Below are 13632 nucleotides of genomic sequence, written 5' to 3'. Positions count from 1 at the left end.
TTGATTTCTAATTTTTTTACCTGGCTTTTTTATAAAAATTTTATTGGTTTTCAGTTTCATCCTTTATTCTAAATTTATAGTATATTATTTTTTCCAATTTGGTTCTAATTCTTTTCATTTTGTTATCCTTTTGTTAAAGTTAGTTTTGTTTTCAATTCAACACTCAAATAAAAAATTTATGGTTACCCTCTAATTTATTTTTTTTATTTCTATTCTCACCCACATTCTTTTAATAGCAATTTTTTTTATTTGGCGTCCTTTTGTGTAATTTTTTTTCAATTTCATATTTTAACGTTTAATTTGTTGGGAATTGGACTTTGTGGTTTTTCATGTATGTTGCTTTCAGACTTATTATTCAATTCACGAGTTTGAAAAGTTAGCAAGGGTTGACATTCTTTTTTTTTACTTATTTTTTTCTTATTTTATCGCTTAATGTTAGTTTTTACTTAAAACAAATTTAGCTTTGTTGTTTTCTTCAATTTCTTTTCTGTCAGGTTATCCTAACCTCATGATCCCATGCGGGTTTGACAAGTTGACCATTTTGATCTACTCTTTATTACTCAGGTTACATGCTTATCATGCTAGGTCAGGTTGAATCATACTATTTTTTTCTTATTTTATCCTTTCATGTTTAATTGGTTGAAAATTAAACAATATTGTTTTTTTACACTTAAAAAAAGGTTTTATTTTCACAAGTTATTGATGTTGCTTTTATAGAAAACATAGGTTTTCTATCATTGCCTTTCTTTCATCTGATTCAAATAATAATAAAAAAAAACTTATTTCATAAGTTGATACTATTACTCAAGTCATTGAATTTTTTTAATAGGCTTGCAACACCTAAATATTTACAGAAAAACATAACACGGACTAGCGGTGTAGCATACTTCATGTTTAGATGCTGTAGACTAAGTTTAGTGATGTAAGTCCTATCTTGTTTAATTGTGTGATGTGATATAGAGTTTAACAAGCATGGTGAATTACATGTGATATTGCTAGTTGGTTTGACGCCACATTAAAAAAAAATGTCTGCCTCACCGGCCAAATATGTTTTGTGTATCACACTGCAATAGATTATTTTATTTATTTATTTTGGTTCAATGTTTTCATACACAAGCTAGTGTACATCTATATCCAATAGAAAAGCTATGGAAAATAAGAAATTTCCCTTGTATAGGAAAATTAGAAGGAATTTATAAGATTAAGTATAAAGATATTCTTTATAAGAACTTGAAACTAAAAAGTTTTTTTTTGTGTGATCTCAGATTCGAGCCCTATAATTGTTAATATAATGGTCACTAGAAACTTACATAGTTTTTAACTTCAGAACTCGTAAGATTAATCGAGATACACACAAATTGATCCGGACATCCACGTTAATAAAATAAAAAAATATATAGAGATATTTTAAAACAAATTGTCTTCTAATCCCCTTTTTGATCGCCCTCTACCTCATTTTGCATAATTGATCCTGTTCTCTAGCCGATGCAGGTTTAGAGTCCAAAATCCTAGCAAATCCAAAAAGAAAAAGGGTCATAATTAGATTATTGCATACGCTATTAAAAGAAATAAGAAACAGAATCATACTTCGTGTGCTGTCCTTTATTTTTATTTTTATTTTTACCTTCATGGATTCTTAACTCTTCACTGCCAAGGATAGACTATCACTTTTCACTGTCGAAGAATACCAGAAAACAGACAAGAAGAAGAAAATAAAAGAGAAATTAACGTAGAAAAGTAAAGAGAAGAAAAGGGACTCTTCTAGGAAGAAGACTCGTTGCTGTCACTTCTTCGAAGAGTTATTTCTGCAAATAATATATACTTAGCCAATAAATAACAAACATGATTCATTCATTATTATTTAATTCCTAGATTAGATTTAACAGTTCCTGAACTTGTTTTTGGCAATTTTCATGCCACCACTAAATTCTCAGTATTTTGATGAAAACTATTAAGTGAGGACAAAAGCAACGGTTCATCTCCCTTCCCCTCTACAAAAGACAAACACAACATTATTTATTAATCTGATGTACTTTGGATTTAACCAACATTAGATTAGATCATACAAAGGAGCAGCATTACATGCAATTTTCCATGGCCTCGAGCTCTCTGAATCCCATCATCATTAGCCATCGCTAAAACAAAAACACAATTCTATCTCTCACACTCTACTCCTTGGACTCATTCACTAGCATCAATTCCTATATACCGAAACCTCCCCTTCTCCTCCACTTGTCATCACATAACAAATACTACCACCCACCCTTCAAATCCAGATAAACAACAGCATACAATTTAAGAGATTAGATCATAAATAAGTATTCTTCTTCTTCTTCAAGAACGGCAAACAGCATAAACCCGAAGAAAACCCAGATGGGTTCGATAAATTAGATCTCAAGATTGTATAGAGAGAGAGAGAAAGTGGGGTCTTCTTGTTTTCGTTGATTAATGGCGACGCTGCATAAATTCAAGCTACTAGCTACACAATGTGCAGTGACAGCAACACCAACGCAAAGTCCAACAACAAGTCCCGTCTTCCACATCCGCCGCCGGAGGAAGACTCTTCGGATGCTACTTTCAAAGAACTCCGATGTTCGCCGGAGGATTCCACGGCGAGAAGATGAATCGGAAGTAGAGGAAGATCCGTTGCCCGAGAAGAGGGTGAGGAGGAAATTGAAGGATTTGTTTGTGTCTTCGCCGCCTTTTGAGGAGATGGAGAGGAGGAGTGGTGAGCGTGGTGGCGGTGAGGAGGTGGGGTTGATTAGTGGTGGTGCAGCGGCGGTGAGGAGAGGTGGTGTCGGTGGCGGCGCGTTGAGACCGGTTGCGGCGTCGTTGAGATATAGATTGTTAAGGAGAGCTTGGAGACCTGTATTAGTTACCATCCCTGAGTAGTAAATTGTTTCTGAAAATTTGTACGGATAAATGGAATATTTTTGTTTCTTCTATTTTTAAATTTTGTGAAGTATTTATTTTTACTTGAGAAATTATATATATGCTGCTTGTACGTAGAAATTGATTCTCAAATAAAATTATCCGTGTTTTTTTTTTCTTGAGAAATTAAAAGATTAAGGATAGTATTAAACATTTCTAGTGAAATTTACAAAAACTGTTAATTGTAACAATTATTCAAATAATTTGGATAAAAAAAAAAGATTAAGAGAAAAGATATTTATAAGTACATTTAAATAATCTATGATATCAAAACTTGGTTGTCTTTCCCTTGCTACCAAACTCACATTTTGCTTCTTTTTATATATATAATATATATAAAAAGAAGCAAAATGTGAGTTTGGTAGGAAGGGAAAGACATTTACAGGGCGTATGTTAGCATAACCGGCGCATTTTATCACAGAGTGCCAGGAAGAAGACGGCGGGGAGAAGGGTCAAGGGGATGCTTTATGAGAGCAAGGAAGATTCCAAAGAACGGATTGATTTGTCAAATAGTTTTTGTATATAAGGTGGGGTAGGAGCATTGAAGATGCTATAGATCATGTAGACAAATTGAAGACAGAGATATGATGGAGTTCAATAATTTTTAGTATAAAGTCTCTCTCAATCGCAGCTTCCATGTGTTGATGATGCTAAGGGATTGTATTTAATTATATCAAGATGGTGCAAGGGCTATGTGCTCGTATACTTGCTTTCAATTATTTGTTGACCCATGATGAAAATATGGATCATACATGCATGGTGGTGGTCCTTATTTAGTGTAAATTTATGCTTGGGGGGGTTAAATGATGATGTTTAAACACAAAGTTTAAGCATAATCATGTTTGGAGCTTGAGGGGTAACATGCCTAATTCAAATTTGATGCAATTCAGCTTTTAAAGACCCAGCAAGCTTTGTCCATTTTTAGGGTCTCCAGCAGCATAAATATATCCATGTGATTTTCAATAATAGTTTTCTTTTCTTAAAAAAAGAAAACAAATAGTAGGAAGCAATGGGAAAAACCTTTTTGTTTATGCGGGCAAGCTGTGTTTTGATATGCTGTTTAAAATAAATATTATTTTAATTTATTTTTTAATTAAATCATTTTAAAAAGTAATTGTTATTATAATGATAGACACCACCGAAGTTTTTTTTTAAAAAAAAAATTAAACAATATGAAGTTGGAATTGAAAGGCACATTGGGGTGATGAGTTTCATGTTATGGTTAATATCAGGCTTAACATAATGCATTTTCGAAGCGCTAGCTCCTGCATGCGGGTGTCCAGCGAAAATAGAGCAAAAATCCTGAGCTCTATTCATAGAAGGGGGGGAAAAGAAGACAAGCCTGGACACTCTTGGTTGAAGTTTGAAGTATGTTCATTCTTTTTGGCAACAGCCTCCTGTATTTAAGGCACTTTGGGGACACTAAGGATCCACTTTGCCCTAAAGTGATCATAACAGCTTGCTTCCCTAATCAAGTTGGTTAATGTCTTTGCTTGTTATGTATTCAAATCAAAGGTAATATGATTAAGTTATTTAGGGCCAATCCAGCAAGCACAGGAACTACAAATTAACCATTGTTCCTCTTCTTCTTCTTTTTTCTTTTTTTCTTTCTGGGTCCCGGAAAAGGCCATATGCTCATGCAGCCGGCCTCCTAGCAGCCACAAAACTGGCGGAGGAGAGTTCCAAATAACCTCTTCCACCGGACTTTGAGCTCCCATCGATCTTAGCAAGGTAATAAGCACATCTATTACCTTGCCTGAGAGCATGAATAAGTCTGGAATATTCCAATCTACGAGCAAGAAGAGTTCTTATATCCATCCTCTAAGATCACATGACAAACAAGGTTGATAGAATTTGGCAGCTTCCAGGATGGCTCTCACCGTCTCTTGGGAATCTATTTCTGGAGTAAATTATCAGTATGACTTGTTTAAGATCGCCTGCTTCATATTAAAATCCTCTGAACCATTTTGATTGATACTTTTTATACTTATTTTTCTTTTCATTTTAATATTAACTAAACACTGGAGTGGTGGAGGGTGTGGTTAAATATAGTAGCCACAGTACAAAAAATTATTTATTGAAATATTTATTTTTAATTTTACCTTTCAACATCACAATTTTTTTTAATTTCTTTTTAATTTCATCATTAAATATTAGATTATTTTTAATTTTATCTTTTTAATATTAGATTGTTTGAGAATTAAATTTTTTTTTTTTTCAATTTGTTTTCTGTAAAGTTATCTTGATCTGGATTTAGTTTTTTTTTTTATTACAACCCTCAGCATCGAATCTACTGGTGGAGTTTTATAATTTTTTATATTTATTTTTTATGCATTTATCTCGGTCTCATGGTTTATGTCAAGGGTTTAATATGTTAGTTCGTGATTACCAGGTTTTTTGATTTTTTTTTTATTTCATTATTCAACATTGAATATATATATTCTTTCTATAATGTTATCACGATTTTATGACCAGGGTCAGGAATTTAGAAGTTTAACCCGAGTTGACTCAAATAGTTTTTTATCATTTTATTAGTTTTTTATTTTTTTGTTTAAATTCATCATTCAACATTGAATTGATCATGAATTGACTTTGATAGTTTATTTTGAAATTTTTTTCTATAGATAAGAATATCGCAATCTCATAACTTAGACCATAGATTTAACAAATTAACTTGAGTCTATATAATATATCATCATCTCAATATTTAATAAGAAAATATCATTTAATATATCATCATATCAATATTTAAAAAATATATTCAATATGCATTTTTATTTTAAGTTTGTAATTATTTTTTTTTATTAAATAACAGTACCTTAGTAATGTTTGGATTTTTTTTCACATTAAAAAAAATTAATCAAACTCCCAGCATAGAGTTGATGAATAAACTTGTATTTACTATTGGGTGTTTGGATTGAGGATTCATTGTCAAAATTGAGCATCAAAATTCTCCATTTTCAGCCATTAAATCACTCCAAAAACAAATTACAGAAACAATTTTTTTCACCCTTGCAAATAACATTTCATCACATGAAAAACCATTTTCAAACTCAAAACAAACATATAAGAATTTTGGGTTTTAGCTTATTGATTCAAAATTTTCAAATCTTAAAAATTGAAAATTTAGGATGATGGCTTGCTTCAAAATTGGTATGTCATAAAACTCTTTGTTTTTTTTTTTTTGAGATGATGTTGTTATTAATAATGCCAATATTTTGAAAATGGGATAGTGATCGTTTTTCAAAATATTTTTTATTTTAAAATATATTAAAATAATATTTTTTTATTTTTAAAAAATTATTTTTGACATCAACACATCAAAATAATCTGAAAATATCAAAGACATATTAATTTAAAGTAAAACAAAAAATAAAAAAATTTTAAAATTTTTTAAAAACACTTTCCAACCGTAGTGCTAAATAATGGTTTATAGGATCTTAATCAAAAGACCTAATAATTCATGTATTAAAATTGAAAGAACAAAAAATTACACAAGATGTCAATGAAGATTAAAACAATTGACAGTTCAAGAGGAACTTATAAGATTAAACTCTTAAGACCTGCATAGATAAGTATTTAGTTTTGCTGTGTCAAAACTATTCCAAAAATACTTAACAAGTTGAAGTAGATTTTGGGTTGGCTTTGTTTATGTTTTTGCGTTACAATCTATACTTTAATTATTTTTTTATTTAAAAATATATTAAAATATTTTTTTGAGTGTTTTTTTAATGATTTTATTAATATCAAAAATAAAAATTTAATTTAAAATAATAATATTTTAATATATTTTTAATTAAAATATAATTTTAAAAAATATTATCCATTACAATATCAAACACACGTTTAAAGCATAATTACTCTTTCCATATTTATGTCATGTTATTATCAATATAATGTTCATCTATATTTTAGTTAGTTAGAAGAATTTATTAAATTATTTCATATTAACATTGACTACTTCTTAGATTTCTCCCATAGTTTATCTTCTAACTTTAGTGAATAGCATTTTGGTCTCTCTTAACTAATAAAAGGGGTGTGTGAGAGTGTGTAAAACTTATTTTTTAAAGTATTTTTATTTAGAAATATATTAAAATAATATATTTTTTAAAAATTATTTTTGATATTAATATAAAAAAATAATCTGAAAACAAAAAAAATTAATTTAAATCAAATGAAAAAAATTAATTTTTTTAAAACATTTTTAAAATAAAAAACAAATTCAAAGCTTTAAAGCCCACCATTGACAAATCCATAATCTTCTTCCTAGGTAAAGGCTTTGCTAATTTGCAGTTAGTTAAACTAAAGCCCAAAAGGAGAAAACAGAAAGCTAATTTGAAGTTCATTATCCCACCGTGAATAAATTCTCCGGAATGGTAATACAATCTGTGTGGGATAAAGGTGTTAAAATCCAGTTTGTTTTTTATTTTAAATTTTTTTTTCAAAAGAATTAAAATTTTTTATTTTAAATTTATTTTTTTAATATTTTCAAATTATTTTAATATATTAATATTAAAAATAATTTTAAAAAAATAAAAAATATATTATTTTAATACATTTTTAAACAATAAAACATTTTAAAGCAATTCCTATTATACCTCCAATCACTCTAAAACCAACAATCATTCAAAATAAAAGTAATTATTTTCAGTTTGATTTGGTTTTTTTTCAAAAAAAAAATAATCAAACCAAAAAATTTTAAAAAAAACCTAAATTGGTTCAAACCAACCGGTTCGATTCTGTTTTTTAGAATAAAAACCGGTTCAAACTGGTTTAGCTCCATTTTCCTGTTTGACTTGATTTTTTTCTGATTTTTTTTGTTCGGTTCGGTTCGGTTTTTTCAGTTTCAGACATATAAAACCGAAATCGAATTGAATCAATTTTTTTTAAAAAAAATTCTAATCAATTTAATCGGATTTTTTTCATGATTTAATTTTTTTAGTTATTTTTTAATTTTTTATGTTTAATTAATTTTTCACTTTTTTTCTTGCTCTTAATTCAAAGCCTGTATAACTGCACAATAAAAATTTATACACAGTAGTCAAAATACATCAATAATAAGTTAAAAGCTTATTAATACGATGGACCTAGACTCTTTCTATAGTATAGGTCTTCTTTTTCCAGGAGTTGATTGACATGAGAGCTACAGCTTCACCCCTCCAATAGGATGGATAGCTTATCTTGTTTGGATTCCATATAAATTGAAATCTTTGAAAAAACAATTAGATAATGTAAATAGGATCCTTTATCCTTTTCTTATTAAGTAACAAAAACTAGATAAATAAATAAATAAAACTATCCTTTTTTAAATCTTACTCATTGAGGTTTTAACAATAATTATTAATCTCATAAAAATTGAAGCAATCTATAATTGGATCGAATTTCACTAGTAGGAAATTGTGTGAGTCTAGTGGGATTCTCCTCTCTTTTGTGATGTGAAATAAAATTTATTATAAATTTATAATAAATTAGTTGAAGTCTTTTAATTATTAATATGACAATTACTAAAAAATTATATAATTATTAATTTTAAAATTTATAAAATTAATTAAAATATATATAAACTAACCCGAGCATGATGTTAATTAAAAAAAACCATTCCACGAAAAAATAAAAATAAACCCTATACCGGCTTTATATATTAAAAAATGTAATAATCACGCGCTTATGTTTAGTGCGTGAGATTCCTTTTTTTCTTCTCTTTAAACTTTAAACGACATGTCCTCTTTTGTCCCCACAGTTCCACTACAAGAAGAGAAAGTCTCAACAGTGTGCTCATAGCCACAGATGCCATGTAAGTACGTCATTGCAGGACCACGAGCGTTATATAAACAGAACAACCCCCGCACAGATTGACACGTTAGCAAATCAGAGTACACATCAGCTTTTCCAAGAATCTTTTTATTTTATTTTATATTGTTTTAATAGTCTGGTGTTAAAAATAAATTAGTGATGGAATCCTAATTGTTTTTTATGGAGTCCCTCGTGGCTTGCTTAAATTTTATCCTTTAATATTTTTATTTATTTTAAAATTTAATTTTTATAATTTATTTTTATAAAATTATCACAATTTCAATCAAATACCTCAAAATTTAATTGATACTTAATTTTACGATCATTTATTTTTGTTATTATATTATTAAGTAAAAAATAGTTAAAAAAATAAAGTTGTGATACCAGATGGAGTTTATGATCTAGATTGTAAATTTGATGGGTTAATCCGTGAAACCCAGAGTGATCCAATATATCGTTGTCTCAATAAAAAAAAAAAGAGTTGTCATTTTAGCTTTATTTTAAAGCCAAACTATGTTTTTTACCTGTCATCCAAGTTCTATTTAAATCCAGCAAGTTAATTAGATCATATCAGAGTAACTTTCACACATGTTAACTTTAAATCTAAGTGAGGCAAGGAGTTGAATCGAGAGGTTTTAAAGTTGACCTGCTTGATCGAACCTCTTTTGTTCCTTAAAAAATTCATCTTTTATTTTTTCTCTTTCAATTGAATCCTTTTTATTTATTTTTTAAATTTTATTCTTCAATATTTGGTTGATTTTGAATTGATATTCTTAATTTATTTTGATTTTTTTCTATAAGTTTATTGCAGTCTCAAACAAATATCCCGATATTTGATTGATGCTTAATTTTATGTGTTTATTTTTATTATCAATCATTAAGTATAAAGTGGTTTAAGAAAACAAGGTCATTAAATCCAACAAAGTCGATGGTCTAGGTCGCTGGGTTGGCGGGTTAAGTTGCAAAGCTCAGGCCGGTCAAATATATTGTTGTCTCAATATAAAAAAAAAAATATCTTCTTGAATTTATTTTGTAAAGCCAAACAATATATATATTTTTTTACCAACCATTTAGATTGCTTTTAAATCCACCAAGTTGAATAAGTCATATTAAAACAACTCACACACGAGTTAATTTTAAATTCAAGCAAAACAAGTAATCGGACTAAGAAATTTTAAAAGTATTTGAAATTGAGTTTCAACCTGTTTTTTTATTAAAATTTGAAATAATTTTAATTTTACTTTAAAATAATTTTTTAGTATTTTTGGATGATTTTGATATGTTAATTTCAAAAATAAATTTTAAAAAATAAAAAATATATTATTTTAATATATTTTCAAATAAAACAATACTTTAAAAAATAATTAATATTAAATACTCAAACATTTATATCCTACCTATAAATTTATAATAACCTTTTTTTTCCATAAATATTTTTTATCCTAGTGCGGGCAGTAAAGTCGTACTATCCAAGGTTGTCAAAAACATATTTTTGACACGGTACAGAAAATGCAAAATAAACTCGAATCGTAAAATCATAAAGAATTTTATTTTCATACATAGTTCAAACACCTTAAAATACATGGTTCAAATAAAAATTTATACATAATTTAAGTAACTTTTCATTAATTAACAATTAACAAACTTAAAACAAACAATCTGCTGATGTGTCATGTAAACTAAAACTAGCTACATTGCTTTCATCTTGCTCATTATTCCTCAGACATTCATCAATATCATTATCATCAAGAGGATTATTAGTATCACTACTAGTACCAACATCAATATTATGAACATTAGTGCTACTACCAATACCAACACCAATATTATCAATGTTATTTAACTCAAAACTCCTTGAATTCTCTAAATTGTCATCAATTTGAATCTTCAAATCATCTTCAATACCATGACTCTCCGTTTCAGCATCATTAGGAATTTCTTCTTTATCACTTTCATCTTCTTTACCATTTTTTCTTCGTGTTGCATTATAAATAGCACCAAGCAAATCAAAGTTTGAATGTTTTTCTCCCTCGGTTATCCAATCATCATCAGATGAAAGATCATCTACTACACCAAAATCATCAGCTTGCTTTTTGATTTGGTTATCATTCAATTTTAGATTGCACATTACAAATACCAAGTCATTCATTTTTTTCTAGTGCAAACGATTTTTTCGTTGTATGAACCTAGATAAACAATTCAAATTTATAAGATGTTATCAAATATTTCAACATTTAAAATAATAAAATAAAAAAAACTCACCATTTCAAATGTACTCCAGTTACTCTCACATCCAGATGAAGTACAAGTCAAGCTTAGAACTCAGATTGCAAACCTTTGTAATTCTGGATATTCATCCTCGTAAAAATCGCACCATTGAGCTGAAGTTTTTTTTAATCTCTTGCTGTATTGGCAACCTCAATGCCAAACAACCCTTTTGCATCCCTGAATGATTCAAGTTGTAAGTTAATTTTGCACCTTTCAATTGCATTAGGCATCATCCTTTCTAAGTATTGATATAATCCAATTTTAATGTTGGCATTAATCTTAAAATTAGAATTATAATGATAATGGAGATTCAAATAATAAGCTGCTGCATATAAAGGTTTTTGGAGTTGAAGTTCCCATCCTGCATTAACAATATTTCATATAGATATATAACTATATATATAAAAAATCATTACAATCTAGGAATATCTCAATTGGAAGTATCTCTAAAGACATTCATATTAATAGATGACAACATTTGAAATAAACAATTAGCAAGATATATATCTTTTTTTCACAGAACCAAAATTCATTTGTATATTTTCTTTTGCTTCATCCATTGCTTTATATATAAAACTCATAGCTAGTTTCTCATCTGAATCAACTAATCGAAGAACTTTAATTAGAGAATATGTTGCCTTAATATATATAGTGACATCATGCCAAAACCTGTTGTCCAAAACACAATTTTGAATTCGTTTCCCTTGTTCTATTCTTGCAAACTTACATGAACTCTACTGTTTGGAAGTAAACATAGTCATCAGTTGCATTTTATGATCATTCAAACATCTTATAGTCAAATACGTTGTAGCAAACCGAGTGGCAGCAGGCCTAATCAAATCCCTTCCTTCCATAAAGTACCTTAGCATGGAAATAAGAATAATTATTAAATAAATATATGAGGTGATTCTCCTTCCCTTAGTAATAGTTACTTGATGAACCTTTAACTTCTTCTCGAAATATTTCAATATCAAGTCAATATAATGGGCAACACATGGTGTCCAAAACAAACTCTTTCTTTTTCCATCAATAATTGTCATGCTGCCTTATAATTTGTAGCATTATCGGTGACTACTTGGACAATATTTTCCTCCTCAACCCTCTTCACAATGGCATCCAACATCTCAAATACCTTATTAGCAGTCTTGAACATATTAGAAGTATCCACCGATGACAAAAATACTATCCCTTTAGGACTATTAACAAAAAAGTTATAAATACAACGTCTTTTTTTACCTGTCCATCTATAAGACATTATTGAACAACCTGTTTTTTTCCATTCTAGCTCGTACTCCTCAAGCAATTTTATTGTTTGATCCACTTCTTGCTTCAAATACTTCTCTCTAATATCATGGTAGGATGGAGGCTTGAAACCTGGCCTATGCTTTGCAACCAATTCAAGTGCCTTAAGAAACTCAAGGTTTTTTACACAATTAAATGGAATTGCATTAATGTAGAAAAACCTTGCAATTTGTCGACATGCTTCTTTTCTAATATCCTTTTTAGCAATTGATTTAGGTTTGTTTGTGTACTTTCACTCCCATTAGCTGCTCTCTTTCCTTTTTCTTTCGAGCTAATATCATCATCATCATTTCCATTATATTGATGAGCCTTTCTTTTCTTTTCAGTTGCTTTTAGATTTTTCACCAAAACACCCAAAATCATCTGCTTAACATTTTCTAATACTTGTTGACATGGCTCAACATCCTTATGAGTGCAAGCTAAATGCTGTTTGAAACGAAAAATATCTCCACTAATAATTTTTTACAATACTTGTACTGAACTTTTCTAGAATTCTTATCAATATCTATACCATGTTATTATCCCACATCAAGCCTATTACCAGAAGAATTTTTTCTAGATGCCATAAGTTCAACAATTCAAGAATCAACTCAAATCAGCCCTATAATCAATCCAAACATTTTATGATTGTAATTAATTTTTTATTAAAAAAAAAGTACCATAATACATGACTAGTAATATAAATCAATAATGACAATAAAATTAGCCAAGATTGTTCTCTGTGATTCATGCAGCTAGTATTATCCAAAACCTTATCAGCAGTTCGAAGACAATTATAAAAATTGTAGTGAAAATTTAGAAGACTATAACTATGACCGGTTATATAAATCCTCTAAGCATAGTGCATCTAGACTGTAATCATGTTGCACCACCGAAAGATGGGCAAGAAAAGGAAGATATCCTCTAGTCAACAAGCTTAACTATAAACAAATATAATTTAAGCAGTAAACTATCCACAAAACCAATTAGCCATAAATCGCAAATCCAGTTCCATCAATCATAGCTTATTCATAGAGAAGAACCATATTGATAAAGAGGAAAGGTGTAAAGTTCACAACCCACATATCAGTCCATAACACAAAATAATAATAATAATAAACCCCATAAAATCCTCCAAATTTCTTCCCGATTTGAATAACATCATGTTGCATATATTTTTTCTTATCACAGTCTACTTCTGGTCTATCAAAATCTTAACTTTCATCACCTCTAAATCATTAGCAAACCAAACCGATATTAAGCACAATAATTTATCAAGAAATTAATTAAATTTAGTTCAACTAATCAGCACATAACAATAAAAAGGTCACATCTTTTTCTAAAACTTTCTCAACAACC

The 13632-nt window shown here is 28.8% G+C and overlaps 1 protein-coding gene across 1 annotated transcript; it reads left to right on the top strand.

Annotated features, from left to right (window-relative positions):
- Positions 1-1899: 1899 nt before the first annotated feature.
- LOC133698952 (uncharacterized) lies at positions 1900-2953 on the top strand. The gene has a single exon (XM_062122064.1). It carries the CDS (start codon positions 2449-2451, stop codon positions 2890-2892), a length of 444 nt encoding a protein of 147 aa, XP_061978048.1. The 5' UTR covers positions 1900-2448; the 3' UTR covers positions 2893-2953.
- Positions 2954-13632: the final 10679 nt, after the last annotated feature.

Source organism: Populus nigra, chromosome 7 (assembly GCF_951802175.1).
Source record: "Populus nigra chromosome 7, ddPopNigr1.1, whole genome shotgun sequence".
Classification (NCBI taxonomy): domain Eukaryota; kingdom Viridiplantae; phylum Streptophyta; class Magnoliopsida; order Malpighiales; family Salicaceae; genus Populus; species Populus nigra.
Note: the sequence above shows the minus strand (reverse complement) of the source record. Positions and strands in the feature narration are given on the sequence as shown.